Below are 25,781 nucleotides of genomic sequence, written 5' to 3' on the forward strand. Positions count from 1 at the left end.
GGGTTGATTCGACTAAAGTTTTGGCAACATTTCTAGATCACCTTGGAAGTCTTCTCGAGCTAGTTACATATTGGTGGAATCTGCTCAGTTTTAATCAAGGTGTAGGATCTGGTTCGGTCGTTCATAAGGATGTTTTTGATAACGGCTGAGGATCTCCATTTCATTAGATCTACTGACACTTCACCCTCTAGGTAAGGTTATGAGGAAGAAGGAATGCAATAGATCTAGATGTGGTTATGTGTTTTCCTGTGGGGATGTATATTATGGTAGCTCATCAAATATGGTCATGGGGATGTGTATATAGACTGAGTAAGATAACATGAGAACTCCTGGTTTGAATTCATTGGTACGGTTCTTAATTGGTTTGTAGCCCATAAGTTGGAGCAACAGTATAACCACCTATCTCATTCGTTAGTTGGATGTGGCCATGTTTTCGTCTGATTTTGCGTGGGTAGCAACCTATTTTATCTAAGGAATTGTACGTGATAAAAGGGTATGGATTGGGTTGTGTTTGGTTAGCGTTGAAAGGAATGTTCAATTGTTTTTCTGTAAGACAATGGGTTAATGGTTGAGTATCTTTAGACCCGGTAGTCATTTGGTTGAGACTCTTAGGTCTCACACCGTTAGTCTTATTGGCATGGTTGGATGATAGTAAGTTATTTTTGGGAGTCGAGAGATTCGGTGACCAGCTGGTTTGGATCATGTGGTCAAGAAAATTTATTTAGAATGGTATATTATTTGTGCGCCGGAAGTCGCTTAATGAATGGTTGCTATGGTGGACCCCATCTTCTTGTGGGTTGTCTATTAGGACGTTAGTTTCCAGTATAAGGAGTTGGCTCTAAAATATCAAGTGATTTGTCAGGTAGAGGTGCACCTGAGTTGATGAGGGATTTCGATGCAAAGTGAAAATTATTGGATTGACCATCCTTATGCCTATGGGGGGCTGTGGGTTGATGATGACTTGTCAGGACACTACAAGAAAATAGACCTTTAATGACGCGCAAACAATGACACTCGCTAATAGACGACGCGCATTTGTAAGTGCCCTAAAAGATAATGTCAGTTTTGCAAAATCTGAAGGATATAGGGCACGCATTTGTACGCGCCCTAAAATTAGTGTCAGAAAAGAAAAAAAAAGAAATGCGGAGGGCGCCTTTCATAAAATGTGCGTCATGTAAATGTGTCACTTTATAATTTTTAAGTGAAACACGCGTTTTAGGCGGGAAATGAAATCGACGAAAATTACCCCCGCCTATTGAATCCCAAAAAGTTAATCCCCCGCCTCTTCTACTTAGCAAGAAAAAGCCCTAGATCCCTCATCTTCATCTTCAGTATCATCAAACATCTCTCTCTCTTGGAATCAGATGCTTGAAAGATCGAAACCCTAATTGTAGCCCTAACTACGACATGTCTTACCAACCGTTATCTTCAAATCGCATCATAAACGACGACCACCACGACAACAGTCGGCTGTTTCCGGAGCTATTGGTGGAATAGCGGTGGGATTAGCGTAACGGGGAAGCATATTTTGAAGAGATACGTACCAATCTGAGCTCGATCTGTATTCAATTTCATCTTACTACAAGTTTTGGTCTTTTCAGATTTCCAAGTGTGGTGGCTGTGAATACTCCATCATCAAATAGTTTGCATAAACACGACGTAATAGAAGAAGGGAGGAAGTGCTAGAATTTCCTAAAAATGAAACAGATTTTGGTGTTGTGGAGGAGCCACCGGTGGTGGCAAGTGAAGTTGAAACATCTAAGGATAATAGTGAACTGAAAGTTGAGCCAGTGATGAAGGAGGCCGACGGTTGGACTTTAAATGTTAAAATTAAAGTGGAAAAGGATCCAACTCTCAGTGCAACATTGGGATTGAAGACGAACATAAGCTCTTATTTGAATGCTGAGATCGTTCCTGGTGTATATTCTGATGAAAAACCACCATTTGTGGTGGAACTTGATGGATCTCTTCCTTTCTACATGCTCGATGCATATGAGGACTTTTTTGGCTCTAACGCTGGCAATATCATTCTATTTGGGAAGGTATTTTAGCTAATTCAGTTACATCTCAGTTGACCCTGTACATATGTATTATAACGCTTGAGTAATTATATAAGACTCACTATTTTATCATTCTTACCAAGATAAAGATTGATCTTGATCTTTAATAACTTTCATTTGAATCAAGGTCAAAGTTGGAAGTACTTATCACAGCTGTTGTGTGGTGGTGAAGAATATGCAAAGATTCATGTATGCTATCCCAAATGGCCCTGTATTTGAAGACTCTGTTATTATGAAGCTTTTCACACCAAGCTTCATGTAATACACCTCTTGCCTTTGCTCCCCTTTTCTTCTTTAAATTTACCAACATCATATTGCTTATATTATTATTTACTATCTATTTATGCTTTTTATTTTATTTAATCAGGAGATGGCATTTGAAAATGACTTGGTGAATAATTAGAATCAAATATTCATTTCTTGGATATTTATAAGTTATAACCCCTAAACAGCTAAACCTATACAATAAAACTTTATTTGAAATAATCCGATAATCATTTCCAAATCCCACATCTCGAGTTTATAAAAACTTTATTTGACATAATCTGATATTTATAAGTTATAACCCCGAAACAGCTAAACTTGTACAGACTAATTCTTTTCTTTCTTTGTTTGATTGCATGACTTGCAGATAAGATTCATGGGAAAATGGGAGAAGGTGAGTACAATTTATGAACAAATTACATCTAATTGTTTGTAATATATCATTATATATATTGACTAATCTGATTGATTCTTGTATCATTCAAGTACACAAAACATACTTCTCGTGTCTTCGGAGTATGTGAAAGTGCCTGATTACAAGGTATGATTACAAGTCATGTCAAACACTTTCTTAGGTGTTTTATTTAATAGGATGGACACAATTCCCACTTTTAGAACTCCCAATCTCTGCACCAACACACAACCATAACCATTATAGTTCTGCCTTGCCTCAATCCTAGCCTCTGGCATCTTTATAAATTGAAAAAACTACAATCCAATTTGTGATGGTATGGAAGATTACAAAAATAGAGAACAAATCTGGAAAACTACCCTCTACTTATACTATCTGACATTACAAACTAAATAATATAAAATACCTAAACTGTCCCTAATGTCCTTTTATTTGTTGAATTTCCCATATTGCCCTTATCTATCATATATTGCAAAAGTTGATGCATAACAATACCCCACCCCAAAAGAACCACCTTGTCCTCAAGGTGGATAGAAATTGTGTATAGCATCCAAACGCTCCTTGGTGACCTCTTTGTCTTGCCCTTTGCCTTGCCATAAATCTTGAATGGTGTTCCTGGGATCTCAAAATGCAACACGAATTCTCTATATTTTTCTATTAATTCATCCCCTGATCTGGTATCTTCGAACTTGTAGCTTACACCAATGAGTTTATTCAAAACAAAACTTACCTCAAAGGCACCAATCCATTCTGGTAACCCATTAAATGAAGCATTTCTATCTTCTATATCCACCATTGATGCTTGTATTTCCCGGCTGGTTGTGAGCTTTTCTTTGAGTTTTGCTATTTTAAGATTCAATGGTAACAGGAGAAACTTTTCATGCGGGGTAAACTGATCATCAAATTTTGTTCCAATCTGACCATCAGTTCCCTTCTGCTTCTTTCCAACAATTGCTAATATCACCAAATCAAAATGATCACAAGGATGAACCCTGGTTGTATAACCCATTCTCATCATGTTAGCACTAGTCACAATTGCTGGAGTGGTCCATTTAGCTATCTTGTTAACATTATTCTTTATCTCTGTGAATATTGCACCCCTTTGAGTGTTCATCTTCCTTGTTAACAGGTTTAGAAATTCTGGGAAATCGATGGTTCCATTACCTTCTACTTCTAATTCATTGATCATATCCTGAAGTTCAACTTCAGTTCTATTTTGCCCAAGCAATTTCATAATTGTTCCAAGTTCCTTTGTTGTGATGCAACTGTAGCCATCCTTATCGATTAAGTTGAAGGCTTCCATCTTGATACCTCCCAGCTGGTAGGTGGTTGTAGACTTGTTGGAGTCGACATGTCCAATAATGTCAATGCTAGTGTGAATATTTTCCTTTCTCATCTTTAATGAAGTATCTGTAGACAAGCTTTCTCGATAGAATGAGGAAGATGAAGAATTGCACGGCGGTAAGGGTGAGGCACTGATACGATTGGGCGATATTGATGCCGACTGGGTTACTTTTGTTTTCGTAGATTTAACTTCACATGGGTCTGATTTATCTTTAACATTCATGGGCCAATCCCCTGGCTGATTCAATTTGCATGTGTCCACAGATCTAATTTTGGCCCACTCATTATTTCCCAGCCAAGTTCTTCGATGACCTAGGTAACACTTGTCCGTTCCATCGGGTCCTTCAATTGCCTCACTGACACCTGTCAAAAGCCAAGCATCTGTACTTTTCTTTCTTAGCCATGATTTTATTCATGATTTGATGAATAAAATCAAGGATCCTTTTTTTCTTTTGGATTTAATTGGGTAATGGTATATTTGATGGCATGAAATCTCAGGAAACTTCAAGCACAAATAAAAGATCTTGAAGATGAAAGAGCATCAAGTCGACAAAAAGAGGTTATCATTATATAATAATTCATATAGATCCTTTCTCATCTGTTTTTTGGTGAATAATGGGATTCTAAGTTAGTTGTGTGTGTGATGTGGATGATGCAGAATTTGATAATGCAGCATGTAGAGCATTTAGCAGGGGATTTGATTCATCTGTTTCAAGGGCTATTAAGATATGATCCATTAGAGAGGGTAACAACACGTGCAGCATTAAGACATCCTTTCTACACCAGGGACAATCCGAGTAGACGATACTAGCTGCTGCTAACAATATCAAAACAAAGTATGTGGTGGTCAATCTAAATCTGCACACAGAAGGAAGGAAGGATTTTTTTGCTGTAGATGTTTTTATTTCCCGAGGGTATGTATTGAGTTACTACTGCACTGTTGTGTGGAAACCCCACCCACACATCTTATTGACCACCTTGAAGTCAAATTTATGTACAAAGTACAAACAAACAAACAAATGTAGAAAAAGAAAAGAGAGATGATTACAAGGTATGTGAAAGAGGAATAGGCATGGTTATGTTCTTTATCCAAGGTATTTTGGTCTTCTCTTTCTCTTTCTTTCTCTCTCTCTCTCTCTCACACACACACACACAAACACATGCATACACAACATGAAGGATCTTTAAGTTTTTTAACATTGAGAATAAAGTGTTCATTGTATTTCAGTTTATGGAGAGACAACTGGTTGACTGTGAATGATCCTATTTTACAGACACACAAGGTATTAGTGACATACAATTTCATTGGTATTTCACTTTTTTTTAATTTAATTTAATTTAATTTAATTTTGTTCTCATTTTCTGTGCATACGTGCTTCATTTTGAGCAGTTTCTGTGTAGTTGAATGTTGGATTTTGATCTCTGGTTTCCCTAATAATGGTTTGGATTGAATGAAAGAAGTAGCAATGTATCATCACTGATCATGACACAACACCAAGAGGTCATCTTTAACAAAATTATCTTTACTATATGTGAATTACATGACAAAAATTTCAAATAACTTATAAAGATTTCTTTTTTTAGAAAATCAGCTTATAAAGACTGATCAAGTGAACATACTGATTAGATCACTTCTCCTTAAGCAACAACAAAGTCTGGAACAACTTCAAAGAATGCAAAGGGTGCAGGCACAAATGAGGGTTCAAGAAAGAGGTATTTAACTTTTTTTTGTTACACATACTTGTTTTTTATGCTCGCATTCAGTGTGCGTCCATTTATGACATTCACCAATAGACTTGGTCAAGATATATATTTGAAGCTAGGCAGCGAAGATGAACCGAGAATGTTGCGAGCATCTGATGTATGAGTCTTCTTTGTTTACCGTGAGATTGACCAACCTAGCAAGCTATAGGTGATTAGGGGTCCTTCGTGTGTGTGTGTGTGTATTTCTTTCATTATACAATTTTTATCTATTTATTATAGTGAAGGATAATTCAAGAAGCCCACTTTTATTTATTTCCATGCTTCTGCCTTACTTGTGAAAAAATTGTGCTTGATAGGATTGAAAACAGAACAGTTGGAGAAGTTGTTAGAATTTGGCAGTCTGGTTTGAATAATTGTGTGCATAACAGTAATGAGGTTCTACCATTCAGTATTTCCTTATTCTCCTTTGACATTTTTTTTCTTTATATCTTCAAACATATAGTTGTAAAAGAACTAACTTTAATAAGGAAATAAATTAATTGTTGAAGTTTTTGATTGATTAAGTGTCTTGATTGAAACCAGTTGTACATGTTTTGACAAGGAGTTGTTGTATCTATTCAGAGTAGGCTTAGAGCAATGGTTGCAAGAGATGAGTTCAGAAGAAGAAGAAGAAACAAGGCTGCAACTAACATGTTGACTCTTTGTTGACTTATTGTTGTTTTTTGTGCAGAAAGGTGCTTTATGTTCTGATACTAGTATTGGTCAAGGGGGTACTATTACATGGAAGGTGCTTCAATACACACTTGCTTACTCCATTGTACACAAACTAAGGAAATAGGAAAACACACAACGGAAATTGGAAAGCGAATGAAAATGACAAGTGATTTTGTGTTGTGTTTACAGGGTTGATGAAAGCGAATAGCTCTCGAGTTAGAAGTGGAAAAGAAAGCTCAAGCCGAAAGAGATAAGATGCTGAAAATGCAAGTGTTGTATTCTTCATTTCAATTGTTAGTATGAAACATAGAGTAGATTAGATGAATGCAAATTTATATATTGTAAGAATTAGAATTGTATGACATTAAAGTTTATTCAATGGATTGTATTTTTTTGTATATGGTATTTTATTTCTATTATGACACATTAAATGCAAATTTACTTTAAAAATTAATAAATATATAAATATATATTTTCTTAAATATTTAAATTTACGATACGCAAAAATGTGTGTCATCTTCATTTATGACATGGCCTTTCTTGACAGGGGCTTTCTTGATACGCATTGTGTGTCATTAACACGCGCGTCGTAAGGTTATGACACGCGAATGCGTGTCATCTTCCTTTATGACAGGGCCTTCCTTGATACGCATTGTGTGGCGTAAACGTGCGTCGTAATTGTGCGTCGTAAATGAGCGTCGTAAATGTGCGTCGTCTCTCTTTATGACAGGGTCTTCCTTGACGCGCATTTGCGCGTCGTCTGAGCCTTTTACGACGCGCAATGAGCGTCGTAAAAGGCTGTTTTTCTAGTAGTGGGAAGTCAATAGCATACAACCGATTATTGTCGATTAGTAGATTGGGGGTAAGCCCAAGTCTTGTCATCAGTTAGTGGATCGGGGTAAGCCCGAGTGTTGTTTTTGGTTTTTAGATCGAGGGTAAGCCTGAGTGCTATTATCAATTAGTGGATTGGGGGTAAGTCTGAGTGTTTTCCGTAGATAGCTAAGCAGGGTTGTTAAAGCCGAGTAGGAGTATGGCCTAGTTTGGTTTGTGACCAATTAGTTCCCGTCGTGATGGTACACTTATGTACGGTATTAGCATGACAGAGATTGGTCGAGGATGTTTAGAACCAATCAAATATGCTAGTTTTTTGGTAGGGGTTCCATCGTGAAGAGGAAGCGAGAGCTAATTTCGAGGATGAAATCTAATTTAAGTGGGGGATAATTGTAACATCATGTTTCCTGCCATTTCTAAGCCATGGATCGGAAGTCGATCACGTAAGGTTTTGGTCCTTAAGGAGGCAAATTTTAGTCCTTGTGGAAGGAGGTAATGATAGTTAAGAGATTTTACCCTTGAATTGTGTTTTGGATCGAATGGTAGAAAGGGAAAAGTCATAGGCCGGGTTCTTGCATGAAATATGGATTTTTGTTCAAGAAGTTTTTAGTCCAAGATATTTAAATAATATTGTAGATCCCTTCAACACCTTTTTGTTGATACAAAGAGCGTCGAAAACGGAGTTCGAACGAATAAGTTACGACTGTTTGAAGTTAGGACGATTTTTGGGTTAGTCGTGTATGCTGGGTGTACTAGGGTATCCCTAGTACAATGGGTCTACAAGGAGTACGTTGGGGGTACGCGCTCAGTGCCCAAACCCTATTTTCGTTGTTTGAGCCCTATTTAAGATCCTTAACTTCCAAACCCATTTCATTCTCAGTCTACACCTCTCCAACACCCTCTATTGAAACCCTAACCCTAGTTTAAGCCTTTTGAGCAAAAAGAATGTGTTTTTAAGTGCTTTGGAGTGTTCTTGGTGCACCTTGGAGAAGAAGGAACACATTGAAGAAGCGTTGGTTGCATTGGAGCTTGTAGATACAAACCTTGTTCTTCTTGATCTTTCTTCTGAAGGTATAAAGTTTGAATCTTCATGATGAAATTGTTAGATCTAGCTAGTTTTGGGTGTTATGAGCTTTAGGTAACTTTAAGTAAGTTTAGATCTTGAAAGTTTATGACCTTGTTATGGATAAAGTTAGAAAGTTTATCCATCTAAACATTATATTGATTCATATCTGAAGGTTGGAGACTTGGACTTAACGGATTAAGTTGAAAAAGATGCAGTTTTGGTCCCTTTGAGACTTAAAGACTAGATCTTGTTTGTTGGGACCATTCTAATGGATAAAGTTTGTAACTTTATCTATTATGGAGCTATTAGGAATCATCAAAAGGTAATCTTGGTCCTTCTATCCCTTCCATGCAAGAATTGTGATGTCTTAATGGATTAATAAGTTAGGGTTTTAGCTTTTGGGCCTTCCCTAGCCATTGAAAGTCATAAATGTGGAAACTTTATGACTTAAGATAATGTTTTGAGGCTAGATCTGAGTTTGGGTGAAAAGTCCTTAAGCGATTAAGTGCTTAATGAAGAAGTGGGATCAGGATGTGTACGTTGGGCGTACTTAACTTCCTTAGACTTTGGCTTTTGTTTACTTTTGTTGACCGTTGACTTTTTGTCCAAGTTTGACCTTGGGTTAAACTTGAGCATTTTTGGTTATTGATTAAGATTTTATATGGTTCTGTTGTTAGTGGATTCGATTCAGGTGAGTTTTCCCTCATTGTACTCGTGAGTCGAAGGCACCAATATCAGCTCACTAGCTTATGTATCCTGGTATATAGGATGTTGTTATGATGTAGTAATCTGTTAGATTTGTATATTGGTATTTAGGATGTTGCTATGCGGTAGTGATCCGTAGATCTGCCTGTTTATCTGTTTACTGGCTATATGTTTATATGTTCTATATGTCGACATAGTGTGGTTGGGTTGAGATTGTACAGTTTTGTTTGCTAGTTAAAAAAACCAGCATGGTAAGTTTGATGACACGTGCCAACAAACCTGGATTGTTGGGTTGAGGCCACGTGCCAACAAACCCGGTATGGTTCGGTTGAGACTAGAGGTCAACAAAACCGGTATGGTAAGGTTGAGGTCACATGTCAACAAACTTGGATTGTTGGATTGATGCCACGTGTCAACAAATTATGGACGGTTGGGTTAAGGTCCCCACTGGAGGCTAGATTCACCGCAGCTACCATGATCATAGTTGTCCCCACTGGAATCAAAATCTTTAGTTGGATCGCTACCATGTGGGGGGGGGGGGGTCGATACAATACAAAACACGCATGTTATTTGCTGTAGGGTCCATATTTTTGTTCACCATAGGGGGACTCACTGGAATCGTTCTGGCAAATTCTGGGCTAAACATTGCTCTACATGATACTTATTATGTGGTTGCATATTTCCATTGTGTACTTTCTATGGGAGCCGTTTTTGCTTTATTTTCAGGATCTCACTATTGGGTAGGTAAAATCTTTGGTCGAACATATCTTGAAACTTTAGGTCAATTCCATTTTTGGATCACTTTTTTGGGGTTAATCCGACCTTCTTTCCCATGCATTTCTTAGGGCTTTCGGGTATGTCACGTCGTATTCCAGATTATCCAGATGCTTACGCTGGATGGAATGCCCTTAGCAGTTCTGGCTCTTATATATATCTGTAGTTGGGATTTGTTGTTTCTTCGTGGTCGTAACAATCACTTCAAGAAGTGGAAACAACAAAAGATGCGCTCCAAGTCCTTGGGCTGTTGAACAGAATCCAACCACCCCGGAATGGATGGTACAAAGTCCTCCAACTTTTCATACTTTTGGAGAACTTCCAGCTATCAAGGAGACGAAAAGCTCTGTGAAGTAAAAGAAAAAAGGTCGTCGATTGCTACTAAGAACCTAGCAGAACTTTTCAAATTTGAAACGGATCAGTCGACCTGGTCTACGAATATATTCTAACTATCAACGAATTCTTCAAATTTTAGGCGGGATGGGGATTGTAATTATTTAGACTTCTTGAGGTATAATGACAGACCGGGAGGCTAGATTCGAAGGAATCGGCGGATCAGTTTTGTGTTATATATGGTAATCCTTTTGCGAATTAGATCCTAAATTGACTATTTGTGAAAAAAAGAGAAAGGGCAGGTTGTATAATCTCACTCCTCCCCCATTAGTTGAGACTTCAAGGAGGTTTCTCCGGAATGAAAGAAAAAAAAAAAGAAATTGGTTCACGTAAGAATGGACGTCTTGGTTCACGTAAGAGTGCACATAGAATACCAAAAGGACTTACTCATGTTCAAGTAAGCTTCAACAATACCATTGTGACTGTTACAGATGTAAGGGGTCCGGTGGTTTATTGGGCCTCCATCGGTACTTGTGGAAGAGGGGGTACAAGAAGAGGGACACCATTTGTTGCTCAAACTGCAGCGAGAAATGTTGTACAGTAGTAGAGCAAGGTATGCAACGAGCGGAAGTTATGAAAAAGGGTCCAGGTCTCAGAATCCCATCTTCCAAGGTCAGGAGCCATGGAGCTAGAAGACCATTTTCTGCTCAAACTGCAACGAGAAGAGGGACACCATTTGTTGCTCAAACTGCAGCGAGAAATGTTGTACAGTAGTGGAGCAAGGTATGCAACGAGCGGAAGTTATGAAAAAGGGTCCAGGTCTCGGAATCCCATCTTCCAAGGTCAGGAGCCACGGAACCAGAAGACCGTTCGACGATCCTACTTCTGATGGCATCCCCTTCTGTTCCCTCCCTGTTGAATATCCTAACTATTCTATATTCAATTCCGGGATGGATCATGAAAGATTTTGTCTTGAAATGCTGATAAGGAATAGCCAGTTATAGATGCGGGTGGCAGGGAATGAAAGCACTCATGTGCTATCAAAGTAGAGATATTAGTTAGAGCTAGGGGCAGGCCATCTATTCCTGCTTGGCTTTCTTCAAGATACGAAATGAGCAGCCGTTTTTCGTGACATCATATCATTATTCGGCAAGTTAATCCCGCTTATCGGCTCAATATATCTCTCAATAGATTACTGTTCTGTGTTGTAAACCAACAAACCTGGTATGATTGGGTAGAGGTCAAGGACCAACAAACCATGTATGCATGTTTGTTGTATATTTTATCTGTTTGTGTGGTGGTACTTTTAGGGAACTCACTAAACTTTGTGTTTATAGTTGTTATGGTTTCATGTACTTCTAATTATCGGGAAAGCAAAGGCGTAATCATGCACATCCTTTGGATTTTATGTTTTTGGATTTAGGGATACTCTGTTGATGAACTATACTTGTGAAACAACATTTTTGTAAACAAGTATTGACTTGGGGTTGTTTTGAAAAAATGAAAATTTTACTCTGATTTTTGGGATGTTACATTATTGTAGTTGGCATCATTGTCCTTAAAAGCAAGTTTTTATTTCACTTGTATTGTACCTTTACATTTATGTAGTTTTTATTTCACTTGTATTGGTTGGGGCTTCTTTCATATATACAAGGTTGACATCCTAAGAATGTCTTATAGAAGCATCATTTCCTTCACGTATTATCTACATAAGCATAATTTCCATGACCTATTATCTTGAATATAAGTTTCCTTCACGTATGAGGAGTTCTCTCGTCCCTCACTTGGGTGGCAATCCTTATTACTTTCATCACTTACCTCAAATGTTCAACCACCGACTCCCTGTTATTTTCGTATTATCATGTGGATTCTAGTAACACGCAAAACACATTTCCTTTTTGTAGAATATATGGAAGTGATTTGACTTCTACAATGCACATTTTTTTCTAATTTGTTGCCTAATGTGTTTGGTTGATTGCAACTTTCAATTCCTTTGGTTAGAAATATATATGTGTTTATTGTGTTATTTATTATTGTTCATTATTTTTATATTTTTTTTAAAACGAACTATTTAAAGAAGAATTTTGCTATTTTTTATTTTCTACATTCTAAATTATATAATAAATTTACAAAACAAACAAACTTATATAAATTTTTTGCGTATTAATATCTTGGTCGGCAAGGGTTTTTAAACCAAAAAAGCACGAAACGAAAGAGGTTTCGTTGTGTGGGGTTTGCACCTCTCTCTACGTTCGAGGCTGTACGATGTGGTCCCTCTGCCACCAGACACAAACAGCGGTAATATCCCATTCAACCAATCACAGATCGACAACGTTTTTCTGAAACCACTGTGGTTTTCAAATACTACCTGGTTTTCTGTCTCCACTTTCCCAGATATTATATTTTAATTATACTTTTTCCTTTCGAAAAAGGAATATCTACTAAATTTCTAAAAATAGACTACCTTTTTATCTTGTTTATATTATCTTAATTTTCATAATTTGAATTTCTGTCCATAAATAATAATATTCTCTATCAAAATACCTAAAATATAAATTATCGTTTCTTTCTTGTGGCGTAAATCTACAAATTTTCTAATTTTGTGTAAAAAAACACATATTGAACGTAAATAATTATATCTTAAAACATTTATGAAAAAACATTTGAAAATAATTATGAGATAGATTATTAGTAACAAAAAAATAATAATAAATAAATAAAAATCAAATACGAAATATATTGCTTAGGAAACACATATATTCTACAAATTCGGCTATTACTATTTCTAGAAATCTTGTTAATGATTGTTGAAAATTTTGAATTGTCATAATCATCATCATTTTATTCCATTTACTTAGACACGTTACGTTTCCTAACTATTTTTTTTAATACTTCTTGTGTTAAGATACTTTTTAGCGTTAAACACGAATATAATTAACAAACTACTTATTTTAGTTTTCTAGAAAACACAACTGTTTTAATTTTTTTTTTTTTTTTTAAAAAAAGACTATCCAAATATACTCTACTAAAACTTTATGTTTCTTAATGGTATTTGATGAACAAAACAAATAACTTTTTGTAACAATAATATTTTGTAAAATAACAAAGAGTTTATTTTCTATTTATGACGTTAACTATTTTTTTTTAATTATAATATCTCATTTATTTTGATGACGTTGATTATTTTATTTATATTTATTTTGGGTGGAATAACAACGAATGGGAAAATAGTGTTAAAATGGGTATTAAAAGGAACCGGCATTTCTGGCTTAATACAGTTATAACTGTAGAGAAACCAAGTGTTTGTGTGTGTGAGAGAAAGACTTAGAGAGAGAGAGAGAGAGGGTAATCGATCGCCGGAAAAATGGGAAGAGGAAGGGTGACGTTGAAGAGGATAGAGAACAAGATCAATCGGCAGGTGACTTTCTCAAAACGGAGGTCGGGATTGTTGAAGAAAGCTCATGAGATCTCCGTTCTCTGTGATGCCGATGTCGCACTCATCGTCTTCTCTACTAAAGGAAAGCTCTGCGAGTACTCTACTGATTCCGGGTACGTACTCTTTCATCTTTCATCTCCGCCTCTTACTTTCTCTGATATTCATCGTTACATTAATGGTTCTGCGTTCGATGTTGATTTTTTCCTCCGTTGAAATTGAAGTCTCCGGTTGACCTTATATTAGTTTTTTCTTTGTGCAACACTACATGATGAAACCAATGGAATTCATGCACGCTTTTCTTCCACGAATCAATTTCAATCACGATCTTTTGAGAATCGTAGTTTCTGTTGAATCGGTGCATGACACGTTTGTGTTAGTGTTCTTCTCTATTGGTATATGCGTGATGAGTTGTTGAAAGTTAGGTTTTTTAGGGTTTTTGATTTATCACCTGGTTTGGAATCAGAAATAGAGCATGTTGTTCATATGAGGAAAAAAAACCTGATGATTTTTAGGGGGAGAAGTTAATGTCAGTAGGTCTGGTCATATCAGGCAAGTTGCAACTCCTCACTGTTGTTTCTTTCGTTTTTGCTTAGATATTTTAGGCTTCAATAGCATTATATACTCTTAAAGATCATTGATTTTAGAGAAAAATTCAAAAGCTTTACCTACGACAGTTTAACACGATTGAGATAGAAGGATTTTTGTACATTTAAGGTTTCAAATTCCTTTATTTCCTGTCATTTTCAATTCTTTTATTTGGAAGGGGAGGAGGGTAGAAGATTAAATTTATACAATAAAGAGGGAGACAAAGAAATTTAATTAGAATTTAAAACCAAAATTATGTATTGTTTTTATTGCATGTGTACTATTTTCCCAATGTGTATTCTTTCACAACTTCTAGTTTAAGATCTTTGTTAAGGGAAAACAAGTTATAAAAACTCAAAGAGAATAATTAGCATAACATGTCACTATTGAATCTTGAATTCATAATCACTTAAAACAAAGAGTTGAATAGGTAATGCCATCAATCATTGATAACCTTCAAGTTAAAATACTTATCTATTTACAAGTGGACACATTCAATTGATGTTTGCTTATGTGAGAATACTGCTTAACCTTTAAGCATAAGTGCATATATATATATAACCTTCTGATTTACTTATTGAGTTAACAATAGTATAAGTTTTTAATCTGACATTTTCTGTGTATTTGTCTAAATACAACCAATAAAAAAATTGGATTCTTTTATGCAAAAGTATAACTACACACTTAGCTAAATATTTAATGTGAGTAGTACTATTGTACTAAAATATCCCTTGTAGAGAGAGAAAATAACAGTTTGGGATTTCTGTAAAATACTGAACGTATATGTACGTTTATGTTTCTTATTTAAAATAAATAATAACATAACTTTAAATTGATAATTTTATGGTTTTTTTGTAGATTCTAATCCCATTGCTATTAGTGATAGAAACGTGTTATGTTGTATTAATTAACGTATGTTTTGGAAACGAATAGAATAATTTATAAGACTTAATTAGCTTTTATTGTTGAAATAAATAGATTTCTAACTATAGCGTTATTAAGAGGTCAGGTAACAGTAATTACTTGTATACCACCTACAACAGTGTTATTAAATAGTAATTAGTTTTTTTTTTCTTTCTTTTTATGCTCTAATTCACAAGACAATTCTCATTATAAGTGAAAAATATGGTAAATATATTATTGTAGAAGCTTTGAACAACTTTAATTTTGCATACTATGATAACTTAATTAAGACATAATTTGACTATTTGCTACTAAACTTCCACATTCTTGGTAATTTAGTTAATTTTTTTTTTTAACAATTTCTTAATTATTATCGGAAACAAAACGTGCATAATGTATAAGTAATTTTATTTGTTTCTTCAGCACGTTTTTTTTTCCTATCTACATAAAAGAGGTACCTAACACTTTGTTGACATATAATCAAGTTCTTTTCAGTCAAGCCATTTATTATCTTCTTTTTATTTTGTTTTGTTATGAAATACAATATATTTTTTTGTAACTTTTATATTCAATGCATTTGATATTAATGCTTTTGATTTTGATCCAATCATCCAAAAGTTACTTAAAATTGATAAATGGAATGCTAATGAATAATCAAACTGTATTTATTATTGGACCAAGTTAAACTTAATATATTTCGTTAGTAAAATCTAGTAGCTAGTTTCAAAGAGTCTTGAATGAGTGGCTTTCAAATATGATTATAGTAACTTTATTAGATAATAACTTATTTTTAGTTAAACAAATAATATAAAATGTTGTCAACACTGTAAGTATACAACTTTTAAGCATTTCGATTAGCCCTTTTGATCTGATTTTTAGCTAAGTTTTTTATTTCTTTGGACTTGTTAAAAATAACATACAATCCAAATTAATTAAAAAATTGCTTCTAAATCTTGTTTCTCAAGGTTTTATAGGCTATATTTTTCCTAAGATTTGGATTTAGGGTTTATATTATTTTTTGAAGATGTATTTTTCATGCACGTACTCCCACTTCAACATGGAAGAGCACGAGTATGCATGGGAGGATTCACTTATTGTACATGGAACAACAATAGCGTTGCTTCCTATGAAACTATTGGATATCAATATAATTTTTTTTTGTTTTTTTTTCTAATATTACTTGGGAAAAATTAGTATAAGATGACTCTTCAGTCTTCCAACTCATTGGCTAATTTCCCAACACTTGTACTTTTTCAAGGTTTTTCTTATTCTATATTATCCTAGAATTTCATGTTCCTTTGTGTGAAAAACAATCTAGAAAAAGCCATAAACAAATCAGCAAGATTAGTAGGGATTCAAAGAAAGAATATTGTAGCTTTAATTTGTGTGGATCAATGCTTGCTTGAAATCTCCTTTTCTTTTACTTACACTTATAGTTACAATTCCATAATAAGGTATCTTTACGAATTACGATGTAAGATCTAACTAAACTATGGGTAATCTCAAAAGATCAAACTAAACTATGGTCAATCTCTAAAGAGGCATGAAAGGAATAAAGTCTTAAAGCTTTTGTGGATGTAATATGTTTATGAGCAAATAAAAATTTTGAAAGGAAATTGAAGACTCCTACTAAGGATATGGATGATGTAAGTTGTCTGGTAAATAATCTTATCTATTATGATGGATTTATATACATGAACATTACTACCTAAATAGGAAACTAGATAGAAAAAGTAACACCAAAAATCTCCTAAACCACATAGCTAAAGACAACAAACTAGTCTTGAAATTATGAGTCATACCGAACACTTGGAGAATGCCATAAAATCTCCTAAACCACATATAAGAAGGCTTCTTAAGACCATATAGAGAATGTCATAATTGGAAAACCTTGGATGTTACACCTTTAATAAAAAAAATAATAATAAAAAAAAAACACACACATGGTTTCTTCATGTATACAGGATACCTCCTAAAAGATTTCGTCAAGGACAGTCTTGACATCGAATGATGAACGGCAACTAAGGAATACGAATTCAAACCGATAAAATCTTGCCAACGGAACAGGTCACATCATAATCAATCTCATATGCCTAAGCATAACCCTTTGCAACCAAGCAAGCTATTAGCTGATAGAAGAGCCGTTAGGATTAAGTTTTAATGAAAAAACTCATTTACAATCAACAAGGTGTTTCCAAGGAAGAAGTTATGCCAAGTCCTAAGTATGATTTGACAACAGGGCATCCATTTCTTCTTGTATTGGCTTAAACCATCTAGGGTGACTAAGTGCCTTAATTATCGGCCATATTATTAGAACAATATGGAGATAAATGGTTGCCATATAAACATATTTCTTGTGAGAGAAATGAGAGAGGATCTGATCATAATCAATATCATACACTTAAGAATATCCATTTTCAACCAACCAAGCTTCACTGTAAAACCATGTTCATTCATTGCCTTAAATCCATTTAGGATGATTAAATGCCCTAACCATCAGTTAAATCCCTTGAACATTCTAGGTATCAATGGCTATAACATAAGAATATAATTTAAGAGATATTTGAGGATGTTTCATCACAATCAATATCATATGCTTGGGAATAGCCTTTGAACCAATTAAGCCTTCGTGTATGCAAGAGTCATAAGGATTAATCTTCATGGTAAAAATCCATTTACAACCAACTATGTTCTTCCTAGGAGGAAGTTGTGCCAAGTCACAAGTATAATTTGATAAATGGAATCAATCTCTTTATGTAATACCTTAAACCATCTAGGATGATTAAGTGACCAACCATTGGTCATACACGTATAAAAGGACGAGTATTACTAGGTATCAATGGCCGCCATGTAAGCATACTAATTAAGTGAGAGTTAAGAGAATGTCTCATCATAATCAATCTCATATGCTTGACAATAACCCTTTACAACTGTTAAATACGACTTGAGCATTTAAAGAATTATCATGGAGCATCTGGTTTCAATGGAGCATTTGGAGTTCAATGGAGCACCTGGGAAGGAAATGAAGCACCTGAGAAGGGAATGGAGCATCTAAGAAATAAGTGGAGCACTTAAGAAGGAAACAAAGCACTTAAGATTGGAGTGGAGCATCCTTGATGAGCTATAAAGCAAGGATGCGCCATTTTGGAGGGAGAGTGCACTTGCACCATCTTCATGCATGGTGTGCCATCTTGGTGCTTGATGTGCCATTTATGAAGGTAGATGTGTCGTTATGAAAGAGGATGCGCCATTGTGGAAGAGGATGTGCCATTTGGGAGTTGGATGCTCCAACTTGGGAACAAGGTGCACTACTTATGTTCTAAATGTGTCACCTTGGTACAAGATATGGCACTCTAGTGTGCCATGGTGTACTCTAAAGTATTGATGTGTTATTAATATATAACTGAAGCATAGATGCACCACTAGATGGCTTGATACGCCATATATGTTCTTGATGAACCATGTTGTCCCTTGATGCACCATATAGGTTGTGATATCCACTAGGATGCTCAAGATTGTCCAAGGATGTTCAGATGATGAAGATGCTCAAGGTGGATGCCCTAAATGGCATGATGTGCCACTATGGTGGAGGATGATCCATTACGATGCTCCATGGTCACTCCTGATGAGCCGTCTTGGTTAATGATGCTCCACCATGTGTTTTGCTAATGCTCATGCAATGTATTTCAAGGATGAAGGTTGTAGAAGCAACTGCATGGTAGAGTTTTACGTCTAATCCCTTGCCTATAAATAAGGATGTCTGCTAGTCATTTCTTTATGTCTTTAGTGTCTTTTGTATCCTTAGTGAGTAAGTCGAATCCTTGTTAGTTATACTTGTAATCTTTGTTTGAGAACTCTATGAATAAATAATATTCTCATCCTGCCTGTGGACGTGGGTCACCTTGACCGAATCACGTAAATACTATGTCTTTGTGTGCTTTAAGTTTCGTGTTTTATCCGTATTACTTCCTAAAAATGGTCATCAGAACTTGGCAAGTGGCATCAGATCTGTTTAGATTCTTGACAAGTGTCATCTGATTTCTTAACATCAACCAACTGAGCTTTCAGCGGATGCATCGCCATGATTAATCTTTATTATAACAGTCCATTTACAACCAAGTGACCAACAATGTGTCTCTTAGAAGTAACTTATGACAAGTCCCTAGTATGAGTTTACAATAGGGCATTTATCACTTCACTTTCACATCTCCATTATACTCAAGCTTAGCATGATCTGCAGTCGCTCGACTCCATTTTTCACATCTCCAGTTTCTTTAACACCACCACCATCCAAATTAATATACCTAACAACTCCTTTAGCCATTTTGAAGGTGGAAGAAGAAAATGGAAATTAAAAAACCTCTCTTGAGGGGCAGTAAATTGGCGTTTATTCTAGCTTCCCGTGTCTCTTTTTGTTGAACATAGGATCCCTTTAGCATACATGTCACATAGTCTTTCAAGCTAATTAACTCCTCTCCAAATACCAAATCAATTAAATTTAAATAATTTTATCGAAAGAACATAAACATTATGTATTGTTCGTTTGAATTACTTGTATAGTATTATACATGATAAACATGGTACAATGTGGTACATTAGGGTAAACTAAGTTGTAGCTTGTTTTGAACATGTTTAATGAGTTAAGCATTTAATATGGATTTAATCGGAACAAAATGGCCTAAAATTGATCATTTAGCTATTTTGAAATTGATGAATATTATGAAAACTGTTTGTTGGAATATAAGGGTTATAGAGCAATTAACACCAAAATCTAATGTAACCCGATTCTATTATACTATATCTAACACACATGAACACAATTTATTAGTAAAAATAAAAACACGCTTCTCCTTCTGCTTTACTTCTTCCTTCATTTGAATTTCTTTTTGATTCTTATAACACCATTAATTTCCACAACAGAATGGAAAGGATCCTTGAAAGATATGAAAGATACTCATACGCAGAAATGCAGGCCAATACAACCCACAATGAAACACAAGTATGTTGCCCTATTCAACAATTTTTATGATTATTTATTTTTGTGTATATATATTCCTAAAATAAAATAAAACTAAAACTAAAACTCTCTAAATACTTGTAGGGAAGCTGGTCTCTGGAACATGCAAAACTAAAAGCCAGAATCGAGCTTTTGCAGAAAACCCAAAGGTATACTTGTAAAGATTTCGATTTATGTATTTATTTTTATAAAATATTAATACAACACATGTTTTTGTAAAGAAATTATCAAAAACCATACTTATTTTTATAGGCATTTCATGGGAGAAGATCTTGATTCCTTGAGCCTCAAGGAACTCCAAAATCTTGAGCAGCAACTTGATACAGCTCTTAAACACGTTAGGTTGAGAAAGGTATAATTTTTTTTTTTTTTTCTTATACCAATATTTTATAACATGTTAAAAACCGAATGAAACTTTGTTTTGCAAAAGTCTCAAAACTGAACTTCTTTAATTTACTTGCAGAATCAACTGATGCTTGAATCAATTTCTGAGCTCCAAAAGAAGGTATACATAATTATATGTTCACATTTCCCACATCCCTTAAAAACTTTTAAGAAAATATATTTTAAATAAATAAAAATATACATCTACAGGACAAGGAATTACAGGATCAAAACAACACCCTCTCTAAGCAAATCAAAGAACTAGAGAAAGACATACCCTCCCACCAACAACAAAACAATGAAACCATGCCCTCATTCCAATTCAACATCTTCAACAACCCGTAACATTACTCTTATATACACTTCTTTATTCATGACAGAACAGGTTGTACTGTGTTTGACATATATTGGACTGTGTCAAACAGACAAATATTGCAATCTTTGTCCCACACGTAATATTGTAATGCCTCGGTCCAACACAGACCAAACACAGTACAACCCTGTCATGTCATGTCATGCCATGTCATTAAAACAGTGTGGACATGAAATGCAGTAATATGTGTGAGCAGCCACGAATGGAGGGTGATGCGGAAGAAAACCTAAGACAAGCGCAAATGGCGACGGTTACGGTTATGCCACCATGGATGATTCAACACATGAACAAGTGAACTTTTTATAGAGTTTTTCAGTTTGTAATATGATATATATATGTGGATCAAATGATGTATAAACAACATTTATGTTTATTACACTCATGGATGTAAAGTAGCTTGCTATGTCAGGAAATAGATAGCAAGCTTACTGTTGTATTTTTTTTTTTTCAGTTGTGTATATATGTTGCAACAAAAGTGGTTGTAGACATTTTGCTGAGTTTTTGTTTTTAATGTAATGTGTTAAAATTTTATTTGGTTGTGTATGGTTTGTTGCGTATGTTGATAACAAACAAGACTTGATGCTTGGTAGTGGCCTATCAATTGAAGTAGAATTAAAAACATGAGTGTTTACTTCATGGGTTTCTGTAAATAAGCGACGAGTTACCAAAACTATATTACAATAATGATTTAAGTTTAGAAGCAAATTGCATTAGAGTAATTATATTTCGGGCATTTATGTATTTTAACTGTTACATTTTTGTTTCACCAATACAAGTCAACTAAGTTTGATCATTTTTGTCAATGTTTATCACTTTTACCTAGTATAATAGGTTAAATTGGTCGCAATATGATTTCATTTTGTCAAAGTTAGGTGGATTTTGTGAAAATTTTGACAACAAATATTCCACTAAAGCCACAAATTTTTCAATTTTTACCACTTACGTTCATTGACAAAACTGACTTATAGTGTTTGAATCACAAAATTGCAAAAGGTTGTGGTTTTTACAACTTTTTATGTATTTAGCTCTTAATTTTTATTTTTTTGATATATTGATTTAACTTTTAAGAAGTTGCTTGTATGCATATTCCTATTCATTTGAAGATTCTTTGATTTTATTATTATTATTTTAAAAAAACATTCTACAAACCAAAGATTACCTCAACTTTAGTATCACCGAGTCTAATTAAATTCGAATCAAACTAATTATCGTGCAACAAATATACTTTATTCATTAGACACCGTTTGTTATAAAGAGTAACACGTTAACATTTAGCATTCATTGGACTCAAAGTCAAGCATGTGTTGGCGAGACTTTTTGTCCCACCTATAGAAAACATGGGACAAGGTGCTCTTAATTTCATATCTATGAAAAGACATAAAGGCACTCATCTTATTTAGGCCCATCAAGCCCAGCCCAATCCTATCACATTTAGCCCAAGAACCTTTAGCTTTGGTTACAAAGTATGAATAAATGCCTATACATTCATAAGCCTTCAAAGATCAAAAGAAGCAATAACCAAAATGGAAACTATACAATTTCATAACAAAATTAATTGAAGGTATCACAAATGAATCGCACCCATTACATATCAAGCTATACATATATCAAATCCATGACCTTTCTCCTTCCAATACCATTTCAATTTCTTTCTTTTTAGTAAATCCATGTAGAATTAAGCCAAAATCATCTTCCATTTTTTTGAGTTTTTAACTACAAGACTTTTTGATGCTCCAAATTATGACTACTTTTGTATGTAATTCGATACAATTTATCATATCCTGCAAGAACTCCAGCCCCAGCTACACCAACAAGCATGTTTGCAGTAACCCCTCGATATAATGCCAAGAAACCCTCTAATCGAATGATCTCATTTATTGCATGAATAGCATGATGATATTTTGAGGGTTGACCAGAAGTCAACATCATTCTTCGCCTCACTGTGTCAAATGGATATGCACAAACACCAGAAAACGTTGTCACACTCCATCCCAAGAAAAAACTTGCGATAAAATTGTCCTGCGGATTGTTTTTAAATGTCAGAAGAAGAAAAAAAATCACACCTTTTTCAAGAAAATGGTCTTAGAGTAGAAAGAAATCAAACCCTTTTCAAGAAAATGGATACAAGGTGGGGAAAATCACACGTTTTACAAGAAAATGGAAATAAAGCAGAAAAAAATCACATATTTTTACAAGAAAATGCTTACAGAGCAGAAAAAATCAAAATTTTTTCAAGAAAATGGTTATAGAGTAGAAGGAAATCACACCCTTTTCAAGAAAATGGATGCAAGGTGGGAAAAATCACACGTTTTACAAGAAAATGGAAATAAAGCAGAAAAAAAAATCAAATCTTTAAAAGGAAAATGTTTATTACAAGGCAGAAAGAATTCACACTATTTGCAAGAAAATGCGTACAAGGCAGAAAAAAAAATCACATTTTTTTACAAGAAGATGCTAATAATGAAGAAAAAAGGTCACATCTTTTCACAAGAAAATGCTTATATATGGCAGAAAAATCATACATTTTACAAGAAAAATGAATATAAGACCATTTCCAACCCAACTTCATATTCTTTTTATTTTAAGTTATACAGATTGTGAAAAATACCCTTTAACTTATTTGCTTTTTACAAATAAATTTACACCTTTTTTGTTCTAATAACTTTATAAAATGTATTATTTCAAAATTATAACCAAATAAATTATGTGTATATTATTAATTTGAATAACTTGTTATTTTAGTAACATCAAAACATTTGTTACATTAAAACCTATATTTATAATACACTTCTATATAAATATTACACATGCATTTACAAAAATATCACAAGTACATTTTTTAAATAAAAAAAAAAAAAAACATATTTAGAATATACCTAGTCTTCTTTAATAAGCTAGAAATACATAAAGATAAAACCTGAGGAACCAAAATTAACACATGAAACTTTTACAACATTTTGGTGTAAAAGGAATAGTATAATACCAAAATGATGCAAGAAATGCAGAAAAAACACAAACTTTACAAGAAAATGCATACAAACCAAAAAAATAATAATAATAAATCACATATTATAAAAGAAAATGGTTAGAAAAAGGCATACCTGAAATGATCCAATTAAGACAACAGGTTTCAAGCTGTCATATAAACCAAAATACATCCCTCTATAAAGAGTAATCCCCACAATTGAAATCCCAAATCCACGATATAATCCTCTAATTCCATCAGTTGCAAGGGTCTTGTTATAAACATCAAAAAGTCCATTAAATTGGTGTTTATGATTTCTTGAAATGCCTGATGAATCGGTTGCTAATCGAGTTCTTGCATAATCCAAATGATATAAAAACAATGAAGTGGTGGCTCCTGCAGCACTTCCTGAAGCAACATTCCCAATAAACCACTTCATATATCCATCTCTCTCTTTTGACCTTCCAAATACACTTTTGAAGTAACCTTTGAATGCAAAATTGAAAGCCTACGGATATGTTTCAAAAATAGTTTCTTCAGGAACCTATTACCGATTTTCTCACTTCCTAAAACAAGAATTACTTACTAATCATTTATTTACCTGAGTTGTGTAATTGTGTTAGGTATTTAGTTTTCGGATTCTTGAAATTATACAGGTAAAAACAAGAAATGCTAATGAGTTACCTGAGTTGGGAAATATCGAATCACATTGACTTGATTACCCCTCCAAAATGAGAAAAAGCCTTCTTCTTTAAACACCCTTTTGAAGCATTGACCAACCCCTGTATATGGTTTTTTGAGTTGACCTCTCTTCAATAACTCTCCTTGATTTTGTAGTAAAAGCTTCACTCTTTCGATTGGTGCGGCTGCACTTTTTGATATGATGGCTGCTGCACCTCCCATCACAAAATCAGAAGAAAACCTCTCTGATTTTGTTGTCATCCCAAACCCTAGATTCTTTTCCACTCTGCAGAAATCAACATGAAATCATTCGTGCAAAAATTATAAAAGAATAGCTAGTAGTTACTGTTTTTCTTTTGTACTCCATGAAGTTATGCCTTAATGCATGATTGTATATGAATTAGGGTTCTTTCTAGACCTTGGAGTTTAATTTTGTATACAAATGGGAAATGAATTGATTTTATATTTACAGACAATGGGGAAAAGGTCGAGAGATACATGGCGACCACAGAGGGTGCTTTCATGGCTGCCGAATAATCGGATTTGGGAGCTAAAACTCATTGTAATTTCGAGATTTGGTTTCCGACTTTGGTGGTGGTGACGTAGGTATACATATGGTGGCAAAGCATTAACAAGAGAAGCCAATTTTCATAGAAGAAATAATTTATCGAAGATAAAATTAGCGAAGCTATTAGTGAACATTGTGAAATCGATCAAATTGGTTTTATTAGCAGAAAAAAGGACGAAAACCGATCAGTAATGAGTAAATGAATGCAAACAAGGAAACGATGATAAAGGAGATAGAGGATTGATAAGAAGAAAGGGAGTTGAATGTAACCTGATGATGCGCGATGAAGATGTAGGAACCAGTGAAGATGAAGTGTCAGGAAGGGGGAATGGTGGGTTGGTGAAGACAAATTGTTGAAGACGACATATATGAGGAGATGGGCATCTGAGCGGTTCTATTGCTCTCCCAAATCATCAAGAAGATGAGTGTTAAAATAATTTAAAGAAAATGAAAACATATGGTGGCTAGGCAACCCTCTCACAAGTGACACCACTTTTATACGGAATAAGACAAAGAAATAATGGTCCCTATTGGGATATCGTATTTGCCCGGCTTAAATTACAAATATCGTATTTACCCTTCCTAATGTTTTTTAATATCATATATACCCAAATCAATTATTTTGGTAATTTTTTTTATTTATAATTGTTTTTCACAATATT

The 25,781-nt window shown here is 34.5% G+C and overlaps 2 protein-coding genes and 1 pseudogene across 2 annotated transcripts; 2 read left to right on the forward strand and 1 right to left on the reverse strand.

The window, feature by feature from the left end:
• Positions 1-9,502: 9,502 nt before the first annotated feature.
• Positions 9,503-10,278, forward strand: LOC122197510 (cytochrome c oxidase subunit 1-like; annotated as a pseudogene).
• A 3,198-nt stretch (positions 10,279-13,476) lies between these two features.
• Positions 13,477-21,436, forward strand: LOC111912794 (truncated transcription factor CAULIFLOWER A). Its single transcript, XM_023908516.3, has 7 exons — positions 13,477-13,756; positions 20,052-20,130; positions 20,233-20,297; positions 20,401-20,500; positions 20,612-20,653; positions 20,743-20,873; positions 21,086-21,436. The coding sequence occupies exons 1-7, from the start codon at positions 13,572-13,574 to the stop codon at positions 21,198-21,200; spliced, it is 717 nt and encodes a 238-aa protein (XP_023764284.1). The 5' UTR covers positions 13,477-13,571; the 3' UTR covers positions 21,201-21,436.
• A 984-nt stretch (positions 21,437-22,420) lies between these two features.
• LOC111912792 (ADP,ATP carrier protein ER-ANT1) lies at positions 22,421-25,580 on the reverse strand. The gene is made up of 4 exons (XM_023908514.3): positions 25,390-25,580; positions 24,555-24,837; positions 24,007-24,378; positions 22,421-22,924 (listed from the first exon to the last, which is right to left on the reverse strand). Exons 2-4 carry the CDS (start codon positions 24,810-24,812, stop codon positions 22,619-22,621), a joined length of 936 nt encoding a protein of 311 aa, XP_023764282.1. The 5' UTR covers positions 24,813-24,837; positions 25,390-25,580; the 3' UTR covers positions 22,421-22,618.
• Positions 25,581-25,781: the final 201 nt, after the last annotated feature.

Source organism: Lactuca sativa, chromosome 4, assembly GCF_002870075.4.
Source record: "Lactuca sativa cultivar Salinas chromosome 4, Lsat_Salinas_v11, whole genome shotgun sequence".
Taxonomy (NCBI): domain Eukaryota; kingdom Viridiplantae; phylum Streptophyta; class Magnoliopsida; order Asterales; family Asteraceae; genus Lactuca; species Lactuca sativa.

Coding starts and splice junctions, on each gene's coding strand:
- LOC111912794 (XM_023908516.3), top strand. CDS start 13,572: ATGGGAAGAGGAAGGGTGACGTTGAAGAGGATAGAGAACAAGATCAAT. Junction 20,298..20,400: donor CTTTTGCAGAAAACCCAAAG/GTATACTTGTAA, acceptor TTATTTTTATAG/GCATTTCATGGGAGAAGATC. Junction 20,501..20,611: donor AACACGTTAGGTTGAGAAAG/GTATAATTTTTT, acceptor ATTTACTTGCAG/AATCAACTGATGCTTGAATC.
- LOC111912792 (XM_023908514.3), bottom strand. CDS start 24,812: ATGACAACAAAATCAGAGAGGTTTTCTTCTGATTTTGTGATGGGAGGT. Junction 24,379..24,554: donor TTCGATATTTCCCAACTCAG/GTAACTCATTAG, acceptor ACATATCCGTAG/GCTTTCAATTTTGCATTCAA. Junction 22,925..24,006: donor TCTTAATTGGATCATTTCAG/GTATGCCTTTTT, acceptor AACAATCCGCAG/GACAATTTTATCGCAAGTTT.